The following is a 27,308-nucleotide window of genomic DNA, read 5'->3' on the forward strand; positions in this document are numbered from 1 at the left end:
CGTACGATAACGATGCTGGTACCGAGTGGCCGAGGCACGCTGCTACGTAGTAAGATGCATGATGGGAAGGATGCTGACCAATAGGAGAGAAGGATCTCATGGTGGTGACTAGCATCAGGAACCAATGGGAGAGCAGGAGGATGGTGGCGAGTCTACTCAGTTGGCGGCGCGCGAGTTTCAAAATTGTTATCGGTGGTTCGGGCGAATCTCAGACTTTCCAGCAACAACCTTTCGTATCTTGAAAAATTTTCGTATGTAGAGCCATAAAATTTTTCATGGTAGCTTTCATATCTCGAGTTTTTCGTAAGTTGAGCCTTTCGTATCTCGAGGTACTACTGTACTTAAAGAAAAGACTTGACTGATAAATGGAAAAATGGAAGAAAAACACTGGGATTATACAAATACACCACCCAAATCCTGTACATTTTCTACTTACAGTTGGCAGGAAATACTTATTTAAAAGAGGATCTCAAAACTTTATGCAGATTCACTAAGCAGTAAAAGAAAAAAAGGCTGAAATGAATTATGAATTGCAGTGAAAAAAGAGTGTGTTGGAACTGACAAATAGTTGAGAAAATAAGCAGAGTAAATTCTGCATGAAACTGTGAACATCATTACAAATGGGGATGAGAGTAGGTGGCCTTTACCTTAGTTCCAGGTAGCATGTACATGGACAGTGTAGTTATATCTTTCTGGGAGACAACAGATTATTGAGTCTTCGTATATCTGAGACTACAAATGTGAGCTAATTGTGATTGATGAGTTTTGATTGCATTCACTGTAAAAATGTATTGTTTCTAGAAAAATTTTAATATGATTTCCCACAAAATGGAACCTGAAAATCAGAAGAAGGTAGCTCTAGAGGCTGGCACTTGGCACAAGAATACTACATGTTAAGGTTCTGGTATTCCAAACTGATCACCCAGTACATATGAATGGAAATTCTAAAGAGAAATTAATGAAATAAAGTTTGAATAGCAAAAGAAGTAATGGGAATAAAGAGCTTTTGATAATGTGTTAGTACCTCTACAGACACTTGCAAAGTGACACAGTTGACTAATGGGTACCTGAAGTTCCACCCATTGCTGAATAACCACTGGTTCCATGCGACGTAAAAACACCATACAAACAAACAAACCTGAAGTTTCAGGTGGGACTTACACCAAGCTACTCTTAATCTTCTTCTGTCTATTAGATGAAAGTGAAGTGTTTTGGGACATTTGTAGACCCAAGATATAGGTATGGTGTTTTGAAGTACCAAACATTACAAAATTCTTGGCAAATCACAGCGGACTGTAGGGGAACCGCTCATTGTTTAATTTGCAGTTTCATATTTTCCTTATCAGGAAAAAAAAACTTGAAATGAAGGGAGTTCTGAAAAAGAGATGAATGACAAAGCTCTAGGAATGATGGTAGTAAACTGAAAGGCAGACACAAATGCTGACTCTTGTGGGTGCTTGAGACCAAAGGATACATAGGCAGTACAGCATACTGACTGACTGCTTTTGTCATTTTAAGAGGGATTGAAATGTATATAATTATTTTGTGTGCACAAATGGGGTAATTTTAAGTAGTGGGTGTATCATGAAAAAATTTCTGACTGTAACTGGATGGGAAACATGTTAGAAAAGGTTTGTGATTGCAGACTGCTAGAAGATTCAAAATCAATTTGCACAGAGCACTCCAGTACCATGGGAGAAGTTGTGGAAGCAACAGACTGAAAATTGCTTTGTGGTGTCGCTGCTGACCTATCAGAGAAAAAGTGAAACACAGTGAACTGAAGATTTACAAATATGTTGATACTGCATTATGATGTTGACTTTCATGTACTGTAGCACAGTAATGTAAATATAATTTTTTAAATTTTTTTAGACATCCCCACACTTTTGCTCATTATAATATGTACGTAGGTGCTTTTCACATCTTAATGGTGCACAGCTGTTCTCTTGTATCAGATCCTGGGTTACTGTTACCAACTTGATATTGTACATAGAGCTGTGGATGTTAATGTCTGAATTTTGGTGATTCTGCTTAAAGAGCCTTGTTCATGTGCTATAGCTTACTGAAATTATCTATTTTTAATTGTTTACTTTTTTTTTTATAAATTTTTATCCATGTGTTTTCTGTTGTCTTTAGTTTGTCTATTTTTATGTTAGAGCCTTGCCTTCTGTAAAGTTGTTGGTTGACACATTGGTCATTTGATTCAAGAAATGTTGCTTCATTGATTACCCAAGTTAATAAAAGTATTAGTCCCATTGTTTTTCTCTTAGCAAACATTGTTACAGGTACATTTAAATATACTTCAGGTGGTAGTTTGGCAGGGAGTGGAGGCTCTTCAGGTGGTGGTGGAGGCACAAGTAAAGGTGGAACACTAACTGGTGTTCATCGTCCTGTGATGACGCAGGACTCTTTTGACATGCTGGAATATCCTTTTCTAACCATGAAAAAATTTCCTGCAGGGTTTCTACAGCATCTTGGTATGTATGAAAATCTAGAGTGCATTTAAACTTCATGAAATTTTGAATTATATATTTTAATATCCAGCCAAAATAAAACTCATGAAATTGACCAAATAGTATTTTATGTAACAGTAGTATGTATCTTAACTACTACAGCTGTATTGGTAAGAAAAAGAAAATTACTGCCTTGAAGAGCTTTGCCTTTGACATACAAAACCTTGGGATGCTGATTATATGATATCCAGACTCGTGAACAGTATCTCAACAAGGCAGATTGAAGGTTGTGAATCCGGTAGCATATTTGGACAGGAAAACCATTTGACCAATGCCCTTTTTTTTTTAACTTCAGTAATATTTTTTTGAAAAAAGCAAGAAAATGAAGTTGATTTAGCCTGGTTAATTGTAAAGTATGATTTAATTCAGAAAAGTAGATGAATGTGTATAGATAGTTTTTAAGTTCTGTAGTTAGAAAAAGGTAATGAGAACATGTTTAAACAATGAATCCATAGTAGGATATTGGAATCTTACATGTTTAAACAATGAATCTATAGTAGGATATTGGAATCTTTCTCTGCATTTGATTGTAGCCACTTTGTACTAGCCATACAAGGAAATGTTTGCTTAAGAAACATATCATAATGTTATTCTGCTTGTTGCTTATGTTCAGTTAAAACTGCACTAATTTCCAGGTGGCACTGTAAGTGCTCGTTCAGTGAAATTGCTAGATCGCACTCACACACCAGAAGAGGTTGAAACTCGTGATAATTGGTGGACACAGTTGCGCATGGAAATACGATCACATGCTCGTGCCCTGGCGTGTAATGTAGTCCTTGGATATGAGGAGTTCACAACAATTAGGTATAGTACAGTAAATTTTCTTTAGTATGGGAATATATAATTATTTATAATTCTTATAAAGTTCTTATGAATAATTTTTACTAACCTTTATGAGAGTATGCTGTGTGGGAGAATCATTTCTTGCATTTATGTTGCAGGAAAATTAGTTTTTCATTAGCTTTCAAAGATGAGATAAAGTAAGTGTTAGGACCATATGTAATATGTTACCATTGCTTTAGAATTCATATGCAATATATGTTGTTAATAAAATCTGGTGGTGAAAATGGATTTTAAGTGAGCATTACATGTATGTAGATACATATTAATGAGGCCCAAAGTAGGTGATAAATAAATATCTAATCCTCCTGCAAGTAGTAATCTTGGCAGCAAGAGGCCTCTACTATGAAGTCTACTGCTTCTTCTGTCTTATGGTCTACAGCAGTGGCAAGGATAGCATTGTGTCACTCTGATGGAGTTTCCATTAACTCGCCCTCCTTTATCAGGTTGCTGCAGTCTGGTGCTAAGGCCATCTGTTATCTGGGCCACCTCAGTGCTAAGGTCATCTCTTACCTGGGCCACCTCAGTGCTAATTTGTGGGCCAACCTTCTCCTGGTTAGGAGGGGTGTGGCCTTGTCGAAGGTAGCAGGATTGGCAGATTCTGAGTACTTGTCATCTCTTCTTAATGGAGACTTCCTGTAGTCAGCTTCTCTTTCCGAGAACACAATTAGAAGATGCAATAGACTGGTGGCGTGTTGATACCAAAGATAGACTGGTTCTGCAGGCAGTCTTGAAGTCGGAGGCTCCTCCTCCTCCTCCTCCTCCTCCTCCTCCTCCTCCTCCTCCTCCTCCTCCTCCTCCTCATCCTCCTCCTCCTCCTCCTCCTCCTCTCCTCCTCCTCCTCCTCCTCCTCCTTCCAAGGCAGAGTAGGCCGTCTCCTCTGAGGAAGTTGGCCAAGTGTTTGACGTCTGTATGGACTCCCCAGTCTACTGCTCCGTGTAAATCTAAGCAACAGCCTTGCTCTTACAGGCCAGGAGGGGGGAGCTAGAGGAAGGGGCAGAGCAGGCTGTTGATAGAGAGGGCTCCACTCCCTTCCCATTGTCACGGTTGGGTGGATGCCTGGCAAGCCATTGGGCCAAATGGCAATTAGTAGATATCCTTCGGGTGAGATATCTACTACCTTTTGACTTCCCTCCTCCCCTCTCAGACAGATCCCTCCTCCACCTAACCTATGCTCAAGGCTGTCCAAAGTAATTGGCTCTTTGGGAGGAAGTGTTGAAGATGCTGGACAAGGGCACAATGGAGGAAGTGCTTTGTCCTTCATCGGGATTTTACAGTCGGATTTTCTTGGTTCCAAAGGCTATTGGCAATTGGAGGCCAGTGATAGATCTTTCCACACTGAACCACTTCATCGGGAGGACGAGATTCAGGATAGAGACAGAAAGATGGTTACTTCCAGATTTCAGTTCACCCTCTTCCAGGAAATTCCTTCGCTTCAGCCTTGGAGAGCAAGTCTTCCAGTTCAAGGTCCTTTGCTTTGGTTTGACTACAACCCCTCAAGTTTTCACAAGGGTCTTTGCCTTAGCTTTCGATGTGGGCTATTGCTCAAGGGATTTGCCTGTTGAGATACCTCGATGACTTGCTAGTCTTGACAATTTCCTGAGAGAAGCTGGTTCAGGAGAGGGATTGGTTCCCAGACCTTCTGTCCCTTCTGTCAGAGGTTTCAAGAGAAATTCCTCAATGGGACAACCTCCTTTGTCACCCTGATGTGGAAAGGTTTCAGCAGTCTTTAGTCCCTATCTCTTCATAACTGGAGACTATCAAGTATTTTGTGTTCGTTGTTTTGTGCTCTTTTGTGTTTTTTTTTATTTGAGTACAATTGCTAGATAAGCCATCATGGGGCCAAAGAAAGTTCCAAGTACCGCCCCTTCTGTAAAAAATACGAGAAACACCATAGAATTTAAGAAAAAACTCGTAGCAGAGTGTTGGAGGGTGTTGCATGCTGATCACAGTAAGAAAATCCCTACAAGTGCTGCTGTTAATGAATTTAAGGCCAGCAGAGGCTGGTTTGAAAATTTCAGAAAGCAAACGGGCATACATATGTGCCTACTTCAGTGATTAAGGTCATGTTTTCAAATGGAGTGATGTAAAAGATTTTATGGATAATTATCTTCCCAACAAAGGTGTTGTAATCTGTGTCTCCAACATCTTTAATGACAATGCCATATCCACTTTAGGCAAATTTTAAAGAAATTACAAACAAATGTCTCTGGACAGTTTTATTGTGCGACAGGGGTCCAGTGACAAGCAGGTCCTACTGCTAGTAGAAACTGAAGAGGGGAAGTCATCCCAGATAGTGCCAGTAAGAAAGAAAGAGAAGTAACCCCAGATAGGTCTTTGATACCAAAAATCCTTTTTGAGGGGGATTCCCCTTCCAAACAATAACCTCTCCTCCTCCTCCTCCTCCTCCTCCTCCTCCTCCTCCTCCTCCTCCTCCGCATCCTCCTCCTCCTCCTCCTCCTCCTCCTCCTCCTCCTCCCCCCTTCTCTCCATCATCTATATGCTAACAAATCTTCCATAAAGGTAAAAGTGAGGTTAGATGTTCATTATTCGTTTCATTACAGCAGTCCCCAGTTATCGGTGGGGGTTCCGTTCTCAGCAGGGTGGTGATAAGTGAAAACTGTCATCAACTGAAACTTGGTGATTTATGGTTAATGGTGTCGGTAATCAGTTAATGGTGCCTCTGTTAGGTATGTTATGGTGATTTAAGGTTGATGGTGCCAAAAACCGGTTAATGGAACCTCTGTTAGGTATGTTATGACACCATAACTCTTATTATTATTGTTCAGGGAGTGTATTTCAATATGAAGTTTTCATAATAAAACTAATATTGTAATACTTACCTGAACAACTTACCTGAACACCTGAATGATTTCCACCCTCCTACCAACTTCAGTTTGATAGTGAATGATTCAATTGAGGAGGCAGGCCTCTGGTAGCTGGTATTTGCGGCAGCGTTGCCAACAGTAATACAGGTAACTCATTTGACTAGACTTTACCTGCAGCATTGGTAGCACTGACAGTTAAAATTACCCATTTTGTGGGTAAATCTGTGAGGATATAGTTCAGGCTGGTCAGTGACCAGGGCTAATTCAGGTGTTCAGGTAAGTATTACAATACTATTTGTTTTATTATGAAAACTTCATTTCTCATTGTTTGAGGTATGTAAATGTGTTTATTCCCTATATAATGTATTTTTTGATAGTGTAGTCACTATTTTCGTCCTCAAAGGATTTACCCTCCATGGTGTGCACCAGCACTTCATGGTGATCATACTAATATCAAAGAAATATCTTTCAGCCTGGTCTTTTAGCTGGGTATTATGCCATAATGATAAACACTATGACAAGTGATAGAGTATAATGGACTCAAAAGACATGAAGGCATTTTATCTTGTCTTCAGCGAAAGCTGTACCCAGTTTCCTACGTCAAAACCTGTAGAAGTGACTATTGCACATGTGCATCGGCCATCTTGTTGTATGCTCAGGCCAGCCAACAGACCAAGAACCATTACTCCTCTGGTCAACACAGACCATAGTCTATTCTGCCAGTGCTCCTCTACCTTGAGATTTTTTCTTTGAGATCAATCTCCAGAATCATGGAATTGAAGAAATTTGAAAGTTAAGTGCTTATTTTTAAGATTTAGTTAAAATAGTTAGGTTAAAAACTGGGGAACAAGAAAATTTTATTGTGAGTACGAAAACTGGTGTTTTCTTTACCTGTCCAGTGTTGTTTAGAACATGTGACCGGCGAGACACATGTTCCTGGCTAGCCTTTATGAGCGCGAAAAGTATTTTTAAATAAATTTTTGTTGGAGGTTTTTTTGCCTATAGAACTACTCCATATTGTATTATTAATTTAGTTCATCTTTTCAGATAGTGGTTTCTACAATTTCCGAGGCAGTAGCCTACATGAGCTAGTAGCCTAGCCGGTTTAGGACAAGTAATTTTAGACTAGGAATGGCAATTATTGGTAGCCCGTAACCTAAGATGGTTTATATTAAAAATGATTAAATAACCCTAAGTACTTGCCTAATTTTTCGGTGATAAGTACCTAGAAGTAGATAAACAGGCTACAACATTTTAGTTTTATTTTGCCACATTTTGTATAACTGAAATAAACCAAGCCAGATAATTCCTAGTTTTAAGCAGTAAACCTCTTACTAACACTATTAATCAAAGTTGTTAGCCTAGAATATGTATTCTAAGGCTTGTCAAATTGCCAACAGGTGCCAAATGTAATAGTAGTCTAAAACTTGGAGCTACATTTTAACATGTTGAATGGGGTGCTGAAAGTGTAATTCGAATTATTACTCTTAAGTTATGCTTGGAGTAATTGTTGATTTGCTTATAAGGTAAAATAACCTAGCAGGAAAGTTAGTGTTGGTATGATGGTTTTATATAGGCTAGTTTATCAGTAATATAACATGCTAAAACTAATCGAGGCTTAGCAAAAATGTCTGTTTTGCTATGATTAGTATCCTATCATATATGTGTTCAGTGGTACCTCGAGATACGAAATTAATCCGTTCCGAGACGGCCTTCGTATCAAGAGTTTTTCGTATCTTGGAACACATTTTACATGTAAAATGGCTAATCCGTTCCAAGCCCTCCAAAAACACCCCAGTAAATTATATTTCCAGGCCTAAAACACATGTTCTAGGGTTACGACGGAAGAAATATGACTCCAAAAAGGCAAAATACTGTACATACTTGAGTAATATTCAGCTGCATATAATGTTCAACCCCATTTTCACTGCATATATTAGGACTTTAGCATATGTCCCTTAGCAATAAGCCTAGCCTATGTTAGCGGTTGCTACTGTAGCCTAGTCTATGGTTCTGACATCTAAACCTAAGAGCTAAAAGCTTAGAATATGCCAATAAAATGTATAAATAATCAGTATGTACTCATTTCAAATAATTATTAATTAATCATTAACTATAATACACAAACAAACAAAAAACAAACCTTCCAATCGATTGTTTACATTCTCAGCTCTTACCCGTCTTACGAGTATCGAACGAGCGCCAAGCAATCATTTTTCCTAGCACACAGTAAGCCATAAAAGGGATTTTGACGTAGGAAAAATCTATTTCTGGGTGATTGGCTCGTGTCGCCCTATGAAAGTATCCTTAATATCATTCTTTCTAGGCAAAATTAATCTAAAATTACCAGAGAAAAACAAAATTAAGAAAATGTCAGTAAAACTGACTCGCTCACTCTATAAAAGAAGTGTCGGTATGAGAATAGGGGTGAGTGGGATCACTACCACGAGTCATTCACCATTTAGACCTTCCAATCTAAAATCCCCACTAGAGAGAGCTGATACTAACGGGTGATGCGGCCGCTATTACTACTAGTGACGCCACGGACAGCAGCGCCCCTAGCGGTCATCCTTAATCTATGAACATCTTGTCCTGCAGGGTGGGTAAACAAAGACAGGGTGGGTTTCATAGGGCGACACGAGCCAATCACCCAGAAATAGATTTTTCCTACGTCAAAATCCCTTTTCTGGGCTCAGCTCGTGTCGGCCTATGAAAGAGTACCAGAGAAACAGACAAGATGGGAAAAAGGACAAATGAAAATCAGTTGTAAAAAAGAGGTATATAATATAAGTGAATCAGGTATATTACAGAATACAAACTAAGTACTTAAAGCTAACTTATGCTAAACAATGACATGATAAAGAAAGCCAACAATATAAAGTACTTAAAATTAACTTATATTAAACATAGTAATATCCAATAATGCAATGCAAATTAACAAAATAGATTCACTTAAGTAAGGTATTTACATAATATACAAACACATTGTGTCCTACCCTAGCATAAAAATAAGGGTAGGGACACTGAAGTACATTATAAGTACATAGTGTGGATGTCCCTAGCAAAAAAAAAATAAGGGACAATCCACCAATATGATCTCAGCGGCTAAGGCTAGAGTATCCGAGTGGCATGGCGATAGGGTGAGGCATGTTGGACGAGGTAGGTAGAAAGGAGACCTGGATCTATACTATGACTACTATACAGTATCAGGAGAAACAATATTTCCCGCTGCTACTGCAGAAAATTTTTAAAGATTCCAAGGACTTTAGGTAGTGACGTTTAAAGACTGTCGGAGATTTCCATCCAGTATACTTTTTAAGATCCTCAAAGTTCATATGTTGAAAGTAGTTAATTGAGGTGGCTACTCCTCTGATGTCATGTGCTTTTGGAAATGAATCAGGATTGGCTTGTTTAATGAAGTAAAGGATCTGTTGTCTAATTCCTTTTACTGATAAAGTACCACCTTTTTCTCTCATGAAGAGAGAACCTGAGGATCTTGAGGATGTGCGAGATAGAAAGGCTCTTAAAGTGATACTGGGCAGAGAGAAGGATCTTGCGGAAGTGGGATGACTTTCCAAGGAGCCCACCTTGCAAGAGGATCCTCATTTTTATTTTTAGCCAAAAAACTACGATCCGGAGCAAGCAGAACTTCTCCTGAAGGGAGGAATTCCACATGACCCGCATCTCTGGATAGAGCCGACAGTTCTGAAATTCTAGCTCCTGAAGCTAGGCTTAATAAGAAATAACGTCTTTCTAAGAAGCATTATGAATGTACAAGACGAGTTGTCAGTATCTGAGGCTAGTTTGAGGACATCATTTAAGAACCATGAGACTGCAGTAGGCCTTTGAGAGGGTCTAAGTCTAGCACAGGCTTTAGGAATAGACGTAAAGTAAGATTCTGTTAGGTCTATCTGGAAACCCACTGAAAGATCTTCCTCAAAGCCGCGATTTATGAGTAGTAATAGTGTTAGCTGCTAAACCTTTTTCAAAACAAGGATCTGAAAAAGGATATAGCTAAGTTAACTGTCATGGTTGTAGTGTTTGATTCTTTCAGGAAGGATGCTAATTTTTTAACAGCTGAGTCATATTGTCTAATAGTTGACTCTCTCTTATCTGATTCTAGGAAGAGGATGTTTTGCGGATCAATCTTAGCATCTTTGTTAGCCGCAAACTTCATGAAGTCCATAAAGTTAGGGTCTGAAGGAATTCCTTGAGGAAGCGAACACAGTCCTCATTTGTACTGATTGCGACAGCTTTGGGATTGGGAATCCGTTGAGTTCGGAGACCCATTCCAGAAGCAGAGGATACCAGTTGCTCTTGGGCCAGTCTGGAGCAATCAGAGCTACTAGTCCCTTGAAAGTCCTCAGCTTGCTCAAGACTTTCAAAGAAGATTCACTGGAGGAAAGACATAAATTTTCCTCCACTGATTCCAATCTAACGACAGGGCGTCCGTGGCATAAGCCAGAGGGTCCAGGTTGGGGGCCACATAGCAAGGGAGCTTGTGGTTCGCTTGTGAGGCGAAGAGATCCACTTGGAGACCTGGGACTCTCCGGCATATCCACTGGAATGACCTGTCGTCCAGGGACCATTCTGATTCCAGAGGGGACCGAAGGGCGGACAAAGCGTCTGCTATCACATTTCTTACCCCCGCCAGGTGAGTGGCGGACAGATGCCATTTGTGTTTGTCTGCTAGTGCAAAGATGGCTATCATGACATGGTTCACATGTTTGGATTTGTACCCTCCTCTGTTGATGCAATTGAACTACCACTGCACTGTCCAAAACTAGTCTTAGATGAGACTTTTTCGGGGGAAGAAGTCTCTTCAGGGTAAGAAATACTGCATTGCTTCCAAGACGTTTATGTGGAGCTGGCGGAACTGAACTGACCAAGTCCCCTGAACTTGTTTGAATTGAGAATATCCCCCCCACCCCACTACCCGGACAGGGAGGCATCCGTGTGAATGGTTTAGCACTGGAAGGGGATATTGAAGGGGTACTAGTTTGGCCAGGTTCTTCACCTTTGTCCATGGACGGAGCTGATTGCGAAGGATCTGTGGAATTACTGACAACTTGTCTCGAGATTTGGCGTTTGCTCTCAATCGCCAAACTCGGTTTATATCTTTCAGCCTGCTTTCAGGAGGATGTCTGTCACTGAGGCAAACTGAAGAGAACCTAGGATTCTTCCTGGTTTCTCCTTGATGTCTGTTTGCATTTGAGAAATTGTTTCACAGACTTGGCTATTTCTTTCCGTTTGACCACCGGAATTGACAGATTGTGGGAAGACAAATCCCATTGGATTCCTAGCCACTGAAAACGAGACTCGGAGTAAGTCTGGATTTCGTCTTGTTTATCTGGAACCCCAGATGTTCCAGAAATGAACTACCTTTTTTGTGGCTTTGAGACATTCCTCGACTGTTGGTGCCCAGATCAACCAATCGTCGAGGTATGCTGCTACCATTATCCCTTGAGTTCTCAATTGTTGAACCACCACTTCTGCTATTTTCGTGAATACCCTGGGGGATACATTCAGACCGAAGGGCATCACTTTGAATGAGAATGTCTGATTTCCTAGTTTGAAGCCTAGGAATGGGCGGAAGTGCCTGGCTATAGGGATATGATAGTATGCGTCTGTAAGATCGATGGAGCATGTGACGGCTCCACGGGGAAGTAAGGTCCTTACTTGCGAGATGGTAAGCATTTTGAACTTGTCGCAACGAATGAAAGAGTTTAGCCTTGACAAGTCTAAGATTAACCCTTCTTTTTGTTGAGCCTTCTTTGGCACGCTGAATAAGCGACCTTGAAATTTTAGATGCTTGACTCTCGCAATAGCTCCTTTCTGAAGGAGTTCCCTCGCGTAATCTGTCAATTCCTTTGATGGTTCCTGATAAAATGATTTGATTGGAGGGGGATCTTTGATCCAACTCCAACCCAATCCCTTGGACACGATGCTCTGTGCCCAATTGCTGAACCCCCACCTGTGACGGAAGAGGAACAGCCTCCCTCCTACCTGGGGAGCCTCACTGTTGTTGGGCGGGTTGACCTCCACGCCCTCCTCTGAACTGCCTTCCCCTTGCCGCTCTCCTGTGCCACGCTGGCGAAAGTGGTCCTCTCGCTCTGCTACCTCTCGACAGCCTATTAAAGGTGGGAGGGTAAGCCTGACCTTCATACATAGGGTTGAAGGCCGGCGAGACTGCGTAAGAGGTCGAGGGTTGCGACTGAGGAGACAACAGGAGGATGGGTTGGGCCTGTTTTGAGGTTGATGGTTGTCCCTGTTGGTAACTGGGACGGCCTGAACGAACTGCTGTTGCTGCTGATGTTTCTGGTAAGGTTGGAACCTTTTACCAGACTTCTTGAGTTTCTTACCAGCAGCAGGGGCGGATTCTTGTTTTCTTCCTCTTAGAGGAGATGCCCCACTAGTCTAAGGCTCTGGTTTGAGCCTAGCAGCCTCATGGTGCACCTCATTCACAGCGGACTCTGGGAAGAGGTCCGCCCCCCCCCACATGCTGGAAGCCAGGAGTCTATTAGGTTCATGCCTAATAGTGCACTCCTGCAGAACGTGCTTTCGGCAGTTGCCTCCTAGCTTGGAAGAAGTCGAAAGCATCCGTCTGAACTGTTTGGAGCTGAGACTTGGCCAGAATCTTAAATAGTGGTTCTGTGCCATACGATAGTGCCGCCATCTCAGTGATAATTAAGGAGTTGAGGGATCTCCCAAACCTAGTTCGAGCATCGAACTCTGCCTGGATCAAGGTATCAGGCAGCCTTGGAAGCTTTTCGCCAAACTGGTCCATTGCGCAGTCTGGTTTAAGCTTACCAAGCGTGAATGTGGCAGGCAAGTTCTCCCACAATTCTCCGAAGGCTGGAAAAAAGCAGGAGAAGTAGAATCCGCTTCCCTCAGCTGTGGCATGGGCTCATCCTTGAGGACTGCCTGAAGAGTCGCTTCCACTATTTTGGTAGCGAACGGAAGAGAAGCCTCTCCTCCGTCGCAAAAATAGTGAAAGGACTCTTGAAAGCCTGGAGCTTAGTGTTGGTACACTCCCAGTCCTCCAGGCAGTGAACCCATTCCCGCTGAGCGTGCTCTCTACTATATAGCACGTTTTCTCGGGAAATCTTGTCCTCCCTAGTGAGGGCCGCCACGGTCAGCCTAGCATATCCAATGAAAGGCTGAGTCAATCCCGGAGGATAAAACTCGAAGTCCTCAATCCTTCGAGTTCCACACTCCGGGACAGAGATCATACCGTCCTTGAATGGAGCGTAAGCGGCCACTCTCCATGGGTTATTCCATGGAGAAGGCTGGTAGCGACTCATAAGGAGGTAGCTGGAGAATGCCAGCACCTGCTACCTGCTACTGGGGAGATTGGATGAGGAGCCTGAGAAAGACCCAGCTACTCGGTCCTCATTCTCTCTAACTCTGTTAGAGAGATCTTGGATGGACTGGCCCGACGACTAAGGGTGTTTGACAGTTGCGCAAAACATCTGTTCAAACTTGGTTCGAGGGCGGAGACCTGCGAGCCTACCATCTCTCCTACCTGTTGCATCACCACTGCTGAGAAGGCAGTGGGATCAAAGGCGCTCGGTCCCGCTACTCCAACCGGTGTTGCCGGAGGATGGGATGCGGTGGAGGCCGGAGAAGGCATTGGGCTCAGCTGGAGCGCGAGCCTTCTCCTTAGAAGCCTTGCTTCTAGAGCTCTTGGAGTACGAAGAGCTCGGCTTAGCCTTCACCGCGTCAGCATAGGAAGTCGAAGACTTCTTACTGAAGAAGACGACAACGACTTCTTAGAAGTCGTCTTATGGAGGGTCTTCTGTTCTCTCTGTCCTCACCTTTGGGGGTACAGAGAGAGCGGGAGAGCGGGCAGGGATCTCAGATCCCGTAAAGCCTTGAAAAGAAGCAGTAGAAGGGACAGGAGAAGATCCAGGAGCGCCCAAGGAAAGACCTTGGCGCACCCGCACACCTACCTCAACCAACAAATCCTCCACCGCCCCTACCGCCATAGGTTCGATGTTCAGGTCTCCAAAATTTTGCGACGTCTGGGACCGGCTCGTGCGTGGCCACGGGCCCGAATGACTGCTGCACCTCTTGCTGTATGGAGGCGATGAGAGGGGCTGCTGAGATAGGATCAACGTAGCCTGTTGATTTGCCGCCGGGGAAGATCTGAACGGCCAGCTTCTTATCCAGATGTACGGCTGGCCCTTGGCGGCGTTCTTCCCGAAGCGCCCACCAAGCCTTCAGGGTTGCTAGGGCGACTTCCTTCACGGCGGCAGCCTGAAAGAGAAGGCGAAAGAAGCTGCCGGGGAATGAAGCTTCTAGTGGCTGGGGACGGGGTTTAACAAGCTTATGACTAAGTGTTATTAGTAATACGATAAAGAGTCTAAAATCGACTTACCCCCCCCCACCAGCTGACTGACAAGGTCATAGCAGATGGTGCAGGCTTCTGGGTGCCAGACGATCATGGCGTTGTGGGTCGTGGCACACGGGGCTGTGAGTCCTGCACTCATCGTGGGCGCAGGGGTCGTTACAGCGTTCGCGCTTACAACCCCCAGGACCTGACAGTTGGTAGCCTGTAAGTGGAAAGATACATAAGTATCAGGAGGAACATTACAGCCTAACAAATTGCTCCGCTGCATGCCGGAGCGTGAAAGTTAGATTAAACCAGAGCCCCGCCAATAATACGGTTTGTGTAACAAGGTGGTTGGAGTTGTCTAAGGCTACGCCGGAGACAAGAGAAAATATCCAACCAGGTGTGGTGGTGAGCTATGCCCAAACACGACGGAGACGACGGAGATGGTATACACACAGTTAGATAAATATACTAAAATTCACCGTAAAATTAGGGTATATCCTTATATTTATAACGAAATATATATAAATTCTTTTCCCCGTCTACTAGAAGAGTGCCCGGGTAAGAAGCAAGCTCTCCTCCGGTAGCGGGAAAAAGGCAGGATATAGTAGGCAAGCAATAGACCACTAGTAGTGACCACCCCGCCCGCTGGCGGAGCCAGATGAACTATGGGGCGGGGGGCTAACCAAAGGCTCCGTTCGTTTACAGTGGGGGAAAGGTGGGACGACTGAGCAATGGGGGGGGGTTTCCGGCGTGACGGGCGAGAGAGAGGAGAGGGGGGGCGGGGGGGGGGCCTACTCCCCTCCCGTCCCAACAACTACCCGCTCGGTGACCCGGTACCCGAGACAAGTTGGTCGCCCTATACCCCAGCTGGGAGGAACCCCTGGCCTCCTCAGAGAAAGAGGGAGGAAGGCTACGAGGTTGTCATGGTAGCCAAGGGGTCCCCCAGACCCCTCCCTATACCTGGTAGGCAGGGAAGGGGAAGGGGTAAGGTGCTATGGAACACGTGACCGCAAGTGGGCCTAAGCCGCGATAGCAACACAACGTGGAGGCCACGTGAACCAGACTGTACCAACACATGGGACATGCACCTAGGCTAGCCTAACACCCTAAATAAAACTAAAATTACATCGTAAAAGGTGGAAAATACACTTTTAGTAAAAGAAAAAGAAGCCCAGGAGGAGGCAAACTGTTCCGAGGAACAGTTGACTACTCGGAGCCAGCGATAGCCGATGAAGAGCAAGAGCCGGGATGCTGGGCCAAAAAACACAGAATAGCCCTAAATACCAAACTAAGAGAAATGGGTTTAAAAGGGCTGACTAGCTATAAAGGCGGATGTAAAAAAACGATGAACGTGATATAGTAAGCCCCATAAGTATAGGAAGTCCCAGTATGGAAGACCGGGAAATTCTTAACATGAGGCGCATGGCGCCGCCACGAGTCGACCGGGACCGTAAACCGTATAGGACCTATTAGAAGGAAAATAGCTGGTCCCTTGGGAAGACTAAATTAAACGGTAAACGGTAAAACTACTTATGAGGCACTTAACTTAGCCGATGCGATGGCAGCACGTTCCATGGTGAATAAAGGAGATAATCCAAAGTAACACGGCACGAAAGAAAAAGCGTACACGTGTACCGTCTAATAATTAAGGATGACCGCTAGGGGCGCTGGCTGTCCGTGGAGGCTCACTAGTAGTAGTAGTAGCGGCCAGCCATCACCCGCTTAGTATCAGCTCTCTCTTAGTGGGGATTTTAGATTGTAAGGTCTTAAATGGGGTAACGACTCTGTGGTTAGTGATTCCCCACTCGCACCCTATTCTCATACTGACACTTCTTTTATAGAGTGAGCGAGTCAGTTTACTGACATTTCTTAATTTTGTTTTTCTCTGGTAATTTTAGATTAATTTTGCCTGAGAAAGATGATATTAAGGATACTTTCATAGGCCGACACGAGCTGAGCCCAGAAATTGTCATTAGTATCTCTCTTCAACTAATGAAACCACCAAAACATTAATAATATTTCATTTATATTCTTTGTTTATTCTATCTTTACCTAACGTAGATACCGAGTTACTGACAGCTATAATGAAGCATACGTAATAACGTATACGTAACGGTAATTAATAAAACAGAAGAAGAATTCTAAAAAATGCGTATTTGTTGGCAGTCTGATTTTTATTTTTATATTTTTATGATATCTTATTCACATTTTTTTATTTTAATTAAATATTGCATGTACTCATTTCAAATAATTATTGAGTAACCATTAAACTATAATAAAACAAACAAACAAAAAAAAAGCTTCCAAATGTCTGTTTACATCCAGCACTTACGAGTATCAAACGATCGCCAAGCAATCACTTTTTACACAAAAGATAAGAAAAACCATATATTTTCATTATCTCTCTTCAACTACTGAAACTACCTAAAACAAACCGTATAATAAACCATTTATTTCTATTCTTTATTCTATCTTTATCTAATGTTCTTTTTTTTATTAAATGTATTGGCATGAATACTAAGTTTCAATTTACAGCAACCTTTTACCAATAGAATACTTAAAGCACAAGGGGTAGATGCTGACCAATAGGAGAGCAGGACCTTATGGGGTGACTAGCATCAGGAACCAATGGGAGAGCGGGTAGGATGTGGGCGTTTAGTTTACTGCAGTTGGCGGTGCGGGAGTTTTAAAAATTTTTTTCTCGGTGGTCCACCGGGCGAATCTCGGGACTTTATAGCAACAACCTTTCGTATCTTGAAAACTTTTCGTATGTAGAGCAGTAAAATTTTTCGTATTGGCTTTCGCAACTTGGATTTTTCGTAAGTTAAGCCTTTCGTATCTCGAGGTACTACTGTATATATGTGTGTGCATATATGTATATGTATGGGTTTATAAACTACTTTATTAAAAAATTTCAAAAATTACTTGACTTGTTAAATAGTAACTTGGTTATGTAGCCTAACAAAGTGATTAGGCTACATATTAATTCTTGTTGGTAATAAGTCAAAACCTAACCTTGTATGGTAAGAATAGATTATACCAAGGATACTACCCAAGTCTTATAGGAATCTTGCTTAGGTTAGTAAATAGTTAGCCATATACATATATGTGTATATGTATGGGAGTATTGGTTTATAAACCACTTTATTAAAAATTTAAAAAATTGCATGACTCAGTAAATAGTACCTTGGTTATGTAGCCTAACTAGGTGATTAGGCTACATATTAAATTCTTGTTGGTAATAAGTAAAAACCTAACCTTATTCGGTAGGAATAGATTATACCAAGGATACTAACCAAGCCTTATAGAAAACTTGCTTAGGTTAGTAAATAGAGTTAGTCATAAACTAACTTGAATAGTATTGGATGTTGTTATAATTAAAAATTAAAACCTAAATATAACCAATACATAAGGACTAAGTTTAAGTAATATAAAAATAAATAAGGCTTCAAAGGTAATTTAAACCTCAAAAGGTTTGAGTTAACAGATCAGGCAGATCTAGGCAGTAACTCTGCGTTAAGTATTTATATGAAAATTACAATTCTCTAAAAGTAATTGAGTTGATAACTGAAATTTAACAATTGTTGTTAGGGGGCTAAGTTTAACCCCAGGGACTAGTATCAGAAACAGAAAAATGACATTTGACGCCCCAGTCCTTAGTGGCCTCTGTTTTTACGGGACCATTCCTTACAGTCCGTGCGGAGTTAGTACCTAGAATTGCCTAAATAATTTACAGAATGCACTAGAAATGTACATTTGTAGTCAAACTGACTTATAAAATGATATCTACTACTCATTAATATTTACAGTTTTCAAGTATTAAAAATAATTTATACTAAAAAATTTTCTAATAACAACTTGGTTTTTTCACTGTATAGAGGGCCATCTTGAGAAATGACCCTCAATTAAGGTGTGCTGTAGCTGGTTGCTCGGTGTGATTTTTGCCAGTGGGCACTGCCCATACCACCTGCCATAGGCATAGTGCCTGTAATGATCAGGGAAAATTTGTTTGGTCGCCTGATATGTGCAAGATTTGTAGCATGTTCTTGGCAGGAAACTTTAAAGATGAAACTGCTCGCTTTAGAATGTCTGGATGGGTCCTAGGGTTTAGCAAAGGTGAGGAAGGGGAAGATTATATCTATCCGGCAAAACTCCGGCAGCATATATTTAAACCCTTCTCTGACATTCCATTCGGGCCAAAACCCAATAACATCAGTCACCACTACCCCCTAGGTAGTACATCCTGAGGAGGAATTAGAAGAATCCTCACCTAGAGGTGAAGTGCTCAAAGACTTTGAGGTACACATTGATACCGAAAGAACCTTGCTGAACCCAGAAGGACCAGGGACACAGATGTCAATCAGCCATGGGAAAAACATTGTAGAAGAAAGTCAATCTCCCATGCAGCTTTGAGGAGCCGATCAGGATCCTTCCCCCAAAAGAGATATAAAGATCCTTTTGAACCCAATGGAAATAACAGCAAATTCAGTGGGTTATAGCAATTCTTCCAGGACTTCTGCCTCCTGGGGAACAGACAGCTCAGCTGTAGATATACAATCAGGTTTTGCAAGCTCCGCCAAAAGGGATACACGGTTTGCGGTATTAGATCACTTCCATAAGGAAATAATAAATGACATCAAAGATGCTTTTGCTGCTGAAAGGCAACAGATAATGGACATACTGCATGATACACCAAAATGTAAACATCCTGCATCTTGCAATGGAATGGGGAGAGTTGAAACCAAATCTGCCCAAACAAGAGTTAAGAGTGCAAACCCAACTGTAGCCAACAAAATGGCCAGTCCCGGTTATGAGTCTTATGACCAAAATCTAGCAGAGACTCTAAAATCCTACTCTGATGTTGATAACCCTTGGCGAGATGCCTCAATGTGTATTTTCTCTCAGGATGGTAAGTATCTTATTAATGAGAGAAAGACCATAATAGAAGTAGTACATGTTGAATTTAGGGACAGGGCAGCCTTTCCTAACACTGAATGGCACCTGATACCACCTGTGCCAGATGTGGAGAAGCCTCAAAAGGAAACTGTTCTCTTAGCTGGCAATTTGGCATTAAGAGCTGTAGATGAAACTCTTCACCAGGTAAATGGGACAGGAATTTATAGTGCCATTATGAACAAGACTCAGGTGGCTCACCATGTACGACCAGCCTTTTGCCCCTTCACATTGAAAATCTTAAACCATGTGAAAACACATTTTCAAAATTATGTAGTAATCAGAAAGCGTGAACCAATGGCAGAACTAAAACCATTTGCTTTGGTTATCCCAGTTTCAGAAAACTCCACCGAAGAATGGGCAATGCTTCAACTTCCCTTTGATAGGGAAAAGCTCCCCCTAGATATTGCAACTCAGCAATTTGGTACTCCAATGAGAAGGATTTCAGAAAGTACATTAGTATTAGAGTTTTGTGCTAGAACTCACCTCCTTAGTGTCTTAGCCACTTCCTCATTGTTAGAAGTAGCCACAAAAAGGCTTCCAGAAGAATCTAGGATGATTTTTGCTGTTGTGGCTAAAAGCCTTATGAGAACATTATGGGAAGCTCTCTATGAATTTTTGGACTGGTGCATAAAAGTGCGAATGGAGGTACTGGAAAACTCCAACAAGTTGGTTCCCAATGTGAGTACCCTATTACAGTCTAATGCCTTCTGCAGAGACCTGTTTGAGGGGAGTATTGAGACTCAAATAAAAGAACAAATACGTCAACAAAATTGCACAGTGTATGCTCTACTGGGAAAAGATTTCAGGAAACAAAAAACCAGAAATTTCCCCTTACCAAATCCAAAAAAGGCACGCTTTGATAAAAAATCATATAGGCCTCCATTTACTTCCAATAGCTCTCCTCATACGCAGGTAGATAGTCAGAAGGGACAGTACCCTCAAAAGGGACAAAAACCTGCACAGCAAAAATCATATCCTTTTCACAAGGTCCAAAAACCAGCTTATAGAAGAAAAGGAAAAGCAACACCTGGAATGCCCATTAAGGGAAAAGGCAGAGGAAGGGGGGATCCCAATAGGAATTGTTTGGTCGGGGGTCAACTTCAGAGGTTTCACAAGGAATGGAAGTCTTCTCTCTGGGGACACAGCATTATTTTCAACGGACTGGGGTGGAAATGGTCTCACCCCCCTCCACCTTTGAAAGGGTTCTTTTAAAAACCGGACCCCTCTATGAATGATTATGTGCAGAAGGCCCTCTAAAAAGGAGCCATAAAGAAACAGGAACGTCTCTTCAGTGTTCCCAATAAGGATTTTTCAGAATGAAGGGTGATCCTCGACCTGTCAACATTGAACAAACACATTGTTTGCCAAAAGTTTTGAATGACTACCCTTGCCCAAGTACGTTCTGTCATTCCAAAAGGGGCCTGGACAGTTTCTATAGATCTAAAAGACGCATATTGGCATGTCCCTATTGCCGTTCCCTTCCAGCCCTTCCTAGGGTTCTGGATAGGAAAAAGTACATACAGATTCAAGGTCATGCCTTTCGGGCTAAACATTGCCCTGAGAATTTGTACAAAATTGGTGACGATAGTTTTTCGGGAACTCCGCAAAGAATGAATACATGTGATAGCTTATTTAGATGACTGGTTAGTCTGGGGAGCCACAAGAAAAGAGTGCCTGAAAAACCTAGGAACAGTAGTCAACAGACTCTTGTCAAAAGGCTTTATTATAAATTTGGAAAAATCCCACATCACACCCAGCAGACATTTTCAGTGTTTTGGAATGTGTTGGGACACGGTTCACAGCCTTTTGTATCTTCCCCTCAAAGCTCGGAACAGAATAAGGAAAAACCTTGAAAGGTTCCTGACACAGCCCATTGCTTCCAGACAGCAATTAAAGTGCATGATGGGTCTTCTACAGTTTGCATCTATAACAGATCCAATACTCAGGTTGCAACTGAAAAACATGAAAAAATTTTGGATGTCATATGCAAGAAAAAGGATGCGAGACAAATCTCACAAAATGCATAAAAAACTTGAGGAGATACTTCGGCCATGGACATGGAAGGAATCTCTGGCAAAACAGGTCACCCTGACTCCTCCATCTGTAACAGTAACAATACACACAGATGCCTCGTTGAAAGGTTGGGGAGAACATTTGCAGGATTGTCAGGTAGCAGGGAGGCAGTTTGCTACTCTTAAGGAATTGTCATATCAGTTTCATAGAGCTGATGGCTGTCTTTTTGTCTCTAAAGAAACTCAAACCTCTGGAACAGACACACATTCTGCTGGTCCTAGACAATATGACTGTAATGTCTTGCATCAAAAAATTGGGAACACGCTCACCTCCTCTCAATATGGTAATGTTAGCTATTCTTCGGATGGCACAGGAAAAGAAGTGGCGTTTGTCTGCAATTCACCTTACAGGGTTGCTCAATGTAATAGCAGTCTCTTTGTCAAGGAATGCGACAGCCTCAACAGATTGGTCATTGGACAACCACTCCTTTGAAACAATATACAACCTACTTCCACAACCGGAAGTGGACCTGTTTGCCACATACGAGAATCACAAACTCCCAGTATATGTGTCCCTGAATGTGGACAATCAAGCAATAGCGGGAGATGCCTTCCTACAGGATTGGAACAACTGGAAGACGATTTATCTTTTTCCTCCATTGTCTCAGATTTCGAAGGTTTTGAACAAGCTCATAACCTTCAAAGGAACAGCTTACCTAATAGCCCCAAATTGACCAAACAGGCATTGGTTCCTACTACTTCTGCAGTGGACAAAGAGGTCAATTCCATTACCATCCACTGTACTATCCCAGAAAGTAGGAGGGAAAATCGTTTACGCATCCTCCTTTCTAAGCCTAGACCTTCACGTGTAGGTTTTTAAAATATAATCCACAGTGAAAACTACTCATCCAATATTGCTAGGTACCTAGTGCAAAAACTACGGACATCATGTATCTGGCACTACCAGTCCGTTTGGAGAATATGGTTAGATTATATCCAGAGTGAGAGCCCAATCAAGATTTCTATAGAAACACTAATGAATTTTCTGATACACCTCTTTGAAGACAAACATCTTCCAGTTATGCAGTTACAACAATTATAGCATACAAGGCTGCATTAACAGAACCCTTGCTTTATGGATTTGGGATTGATTCCAACATAGAAGTTGTCACTTTCCTTCTGTAGTCTTTTTCTTTACAGAGACCTGCTCCCGAAAGACTTCCAATTACTTGGTCCCTGAATAAGGTACTCAAACTTTTATGTACGCCTCATTTCAACAGACCTGACGTAACCACCACATGCATGCTTCAAAAAGTAATCTTCTTGGTAGCATTAGCATCAGGAGCTAATAACCAGTTATTGTTAACCCCTGGGCCATCATTCCTGGCCAAGAATGAGAATCCTTTAAAGAGGAAATCCCCTATTCTTATAAGAAAACTCAGTTTAGCAGACAAAACATTATGCCCAGTTCAAGCACTTGAGGATTACCTAGAGGTCACGGAAAATGTTTCAGAAGGTCCAATTTTCCTCCATCCTAGCATGAACAAACCACTCTCTCTACAAGGGCTAAGAATAATTTTAGTGTCCCTCATTAAAAAGGCTAACCCACATTCCTTTCCTAGATCACATGATATTAAGAAAGTAAGTACATCATTGGCCTTTTTCAGAAATGTATCATTTGAAGAAGTTTCTGAATGTACTGGGTGGTCATCAGAGTCAGTATTCTTAAAACCCTACTGCCATGAGCTGGAACAAATTCAAAAGCAGTGTGTATCAGTAGGTGGTATGGTTAGTCCTGACCCCATAGGCACCACGACAGAAAACCAGGGGTCTCCCTAACGGGTGGGTATGTTGACTATCGCTGGGGAAGGTGCGTAAAGGTCGCAACCCAGCATGCTTAGGTAAGTCACCATAGAACTTTATGCTAAAAGTATATCCTATGTGTTTTTTGTTTTCTTTTTTACTGAAACTAGTGGCTTGACATTGGACCTGAAATGATTTAATCTCAAAACTTTGAGATATTTGGGATGAAAATTTTTGATATTAAGTTTTTTGTCACCTGTCAATTTCTTTATAATGCTCCTTTGAGGGCAAAACAGCGACTACGCTATCAAAAAACAGGTTTTGACATAGGAAAAATCTATTTTTGGTAGTCGCTGTTGTCCTCAAAACCCCCCACTTCCCTGACGAAAAACCATGGGATTTGGGTAAAGGTACATCCTGTGTTGACCAACAGAGTAATGATTCTTGGTCTTTTGGCTGGCCTGAGCATAAAACAAGAAGGCCAATGTGCATGCACAATAGTCATTTCTACAGGTTTTGATGTAGGAAACTGGGTACAGCTTTTGCTGAAGACAAGATAGAATGCCTTCTTGTCTTTTGAGTCCATTATACTCTATCACTTGTCATAGTGTTAATCATTATGGCAAAATACCCAGCTAAAAGACCAGGCTGAAAGATATTTCTTTGATATTAGTCTGATCACTGTGGGGCGCTGGCACACATCATGAAGGGTAAACCCTTTGAGGACTCAACAGCGACTTCCAAAAATAGGTTTTCCCTTTGTCAAAACCTGTTTTTTGTTAATATTTTGGGGGTCTGGAATGCAGTAACTGTGTTTACATTATTCCTTATGGAAATTGTTTTTGTTTTCATATGTTTCGTACTTCGTGGGAGGTTCTGGAACGGATTATGTAAAAAAACCAAGGTTCCACTGTAGCTAATCACCATTTTTTAAGACTAGGTTGTAGGTCTAAGATAATGAAGGAAATTTCATAGTCTCTTGGAGATGATGAAACCCATCCCCCAAAAGTGAACCATATTTGTGATGATGACGTGGTCTGTATTCCCAGGTCCCCCAAGCCTTTGAAACCTTCTCTGGCCAACTATGCCAGGAGACTTGAATTGGGAATGACCTTGAACACTGGACCCAAAGGATGATTTAGAGCTGAGTGGTTTAGTCATTGTGGTGCAGGTTGTGAAAGGAATGGATAACTTCTGTGAGTAGAATACAAAGAATAAGGCTTATGTGTAGGATGATCTGTGACACTGACTGGCTTTTGGATAAGAGAACTTAGGCTTGTAAGCAGACCTGACAGAAGAGGATGTCAAAGCTGAAGCACCCAGATTAGTAATAGTAGTTCTAGTTGCAGTTGAGATGAGCTTCTTCCTCAACTTAGAAACCAGGTCTTCAGGGAGAAGCTCTTCATCATTATATTTTGCTGGCATGCAGTACACATTATAAATGTGAAGAACAGATTCATGTCTAAACAAAAGTATGGGGTGACATGCCTTGACTGTATCTTCTTCCTAAGAAGAGTAGTGTCAGAAGTGAGCTGACACTACTAAGAACCCACTCCAGCCAATTTGGCAGCACAAAATGCTCCCTGTAGAATCACTCGCATGGTCTATCTTGGCAGCCATCCAGTGAGTTGAATAAGGATTAGAAGAGGCTGGGATGTTCTTAGCAATTGAATTCATGGCAAAGAAAGGCTGTCTAATCTGTGAAGATCGCCCATGAATTTGGTCTAGCATATGAAGGTAATGATGAGCTCTTATAAGACAGTGTCTGCTGAAACTGCAATCCTTCAAATGCAATAAAGTACGTATCCTTATAATTGACAAAAATTACTGCATAATAAGAAAATAAAGGATATGTCATGGAATTTAATATATATAAAAACCTTACGTATCAAAAAATATTTTAAAAATGCAGAATATAAAGAATGTAAAGAACAGAAATCCTCAAGGATCAAAAGTAATGAGATACTAAACATGAGCAAGTACCCAGTAATAGTGGCAGCAAGCACTCACCAACTGTAAACTAATGGCACTAAGTTAAGCATAAAATTCACATAACGGAATACACAACATAAGAGAATGAAGTGGAATAAATGAAGAAATGATGGCTGAAAAATAATTAATGGTACATTAAAGCAACAGAAAAATGGTTCTAATCCTAGGAGAGCACAGCATATGCTCAAAGTGCAGCCACATGAAGGAATGTAGAGATGCCTTCAAGGATAGTGGATTATGGTCTTGGCATGCACATTGGGGTCTTTCATCTTTCAAGAACATTGAGGTTGGTGTGGCTGGGAAATCTCAATACATAATAAGGTTATTTATGATTAATGGGTATGTATGAACAACGTGCTTCATGTCTTATGAAACACTGTTTTGTTCATATTAAAGGTGAACAGGGGTAACATTAGAAATTGCTTAGAAATTTATATTGGTTATTTTCAGTGATGAAGTGTGTGTGCTCAATGCCACAGGGACAGCAGCTGTGATCAGTCTCCATTACCTTGACACTGAGATACCCAGTGTACCAACTTCAGCAAGGAGTTACAGGGATGCCATGACTATGTCTCTTGATAGAAAAGATTTTGAACAACAGCAGCAGCAACTGCAGCAGCAAGGACAACAACCGCCGTCACAGCCACTGCAACAACAAGTACAACAGCAGCAGCAGACACAGCAACAACAACAGTTACAACAAGGACAGCAAACTCAGCCATCTGGGAAGCCATCTTGCAAAGATACTCATTCTGGCTCACAGGTAAGAAACAATTTCTCTTAAGATTGGTGTTAATAAGTACTTTAGCTTTTGGATTTTACTAAGTAGCCTTTTGTAAGTATAGTTTTTAAAAAGTTAATACCGAATGGTGGGTTGCCCTAATTCCAATAAAATATCCTTTTTCAAGAATGGTAGCTTTTTCCTTTCCTCAGTCTCTTCTCTCCTTTTTTCATTTCTCTTAGGCCTGGGTTTATTAGAACTTGTTTGCTTATTCCTTAGTTTCCATAAGTATAAGATTGTAAGGATATGTGTTGATATGCACATTCCATATTGATAGGAATTTTGTTTTAGTAAGGAAAAGGAAATGTTCAACTTATTCCAGAAAAATGCAGTTTTGAAACAATTTTGCCCTAAACTTGTAATTTGACATATATAAATTGCTGTTGGTAGGACCTTGAATTTAGATAAATTGAGATTTTAATGTACCTGGGTTTAGTATGATATAGTGTCATTAAATCGCTTGTGAAATTATTGTGTATCGTACCAATTTTCAAAGTGAAAATGCAAGAAGTAAAACTTCCATTTGAATGTTGTAGTTGTGATGAGATGAAATAAAATAAGATCATATTTATTTTTAATTTAATTAGAAGTAAGGATCATTCACATATAGTGTATTGACAGTCTTTAATTTTGGTCAACTCATGATTAACAGTGAAGTTAAATTTCAAAAATACTGAGGGTGGTGTGGTGTGTGCTGTATTGTCATATGAGGTCATTAGACCAAGAGTTTAAGGTGGATGCGTACTAGCTACCTGTTATGCAATTCTTAATAACCTAGTTTTTGAGGGTGTGTAAAAGAGTTGTACCTTGAATTTTCTTACTTTTTCGGAAATATTTTATATGAGGTGGAAGCATAACATTGAAAGTAAATAAAGTGTAATTGATAAGTTAGAATGAAAGTTAGACTGCAGTGCTTATCAACCTCAGATTTGTTTTTTATTTTATCATAAACCCATTATACTGCAGTATAGCTCCTTTTGTGTCATATGAAGTATCAAACACAGCAGTTTTGGTCAAAAGAAGAGTAATGTCAGTCTGTAGTCTTGCACATAAACTGACTGCCTAACTTCTTGTGTATCCGCTGAACTGTTTACAGAGCAAAAAAAGACCCAAACTGTTTGAATGTTTTAAAAAATTGCCATGATTTATTCATGCACTCGTTCTTTTAATTTACAGTACTCATACAAAATGTCATATTTATTAACTTTATCTCCTTGGTTTTGCGTGAGTAATTTAATATTGTTC

The 27,308-nt window shown here is 41.2% G+C and overlaps 1 protein-coding gene across 4 annotated transcripts in view; it reads left to right on the forward strand.

Moving 5' to 3' along the window:
• LOC135225732 (uncharacterized) overlaps positions 1–27,308 on the forward strand; it is a 391,490-nt gene that overhangs the window by 149,789 nt on the left and 214,393 nt on the right. For all 4 annotated transcript variants that reach the window (XM_064265117.1, XM_064265118.1, XM_064265116.1 and 1 more), the window contains exons 8-10: positions 2,307–2,477; positions 3,149–3,317; positions 25,733–26,045. In XM_064265117.1, the coding sequence (XP_064121187.1) occupies positions 2,307–2,477; positions 3,149–3,317; positions 25,733–26,045 (653 nt within the window). The remainder of the gene's footprint in view (positions 1–2,306; positions 2,478–3,148; positions 3,318–25,732; positions 26,046–27,308) is intronic.

This window comes from Macrobrachium nipponense, chromosome 13 (genome assembly GCF_015104395.2).
Source record: "Macrobrachium nipponense isolate FS-2020 chromosome 13, ASM1510439v2, whole genome shotgun sequence".
NCBI lineage: Eukaryota > Metazoa > Arthropoda > Malacostraca > Decapoda > Palaemonidae > Macrobrachium > Macrobrachium nipponense.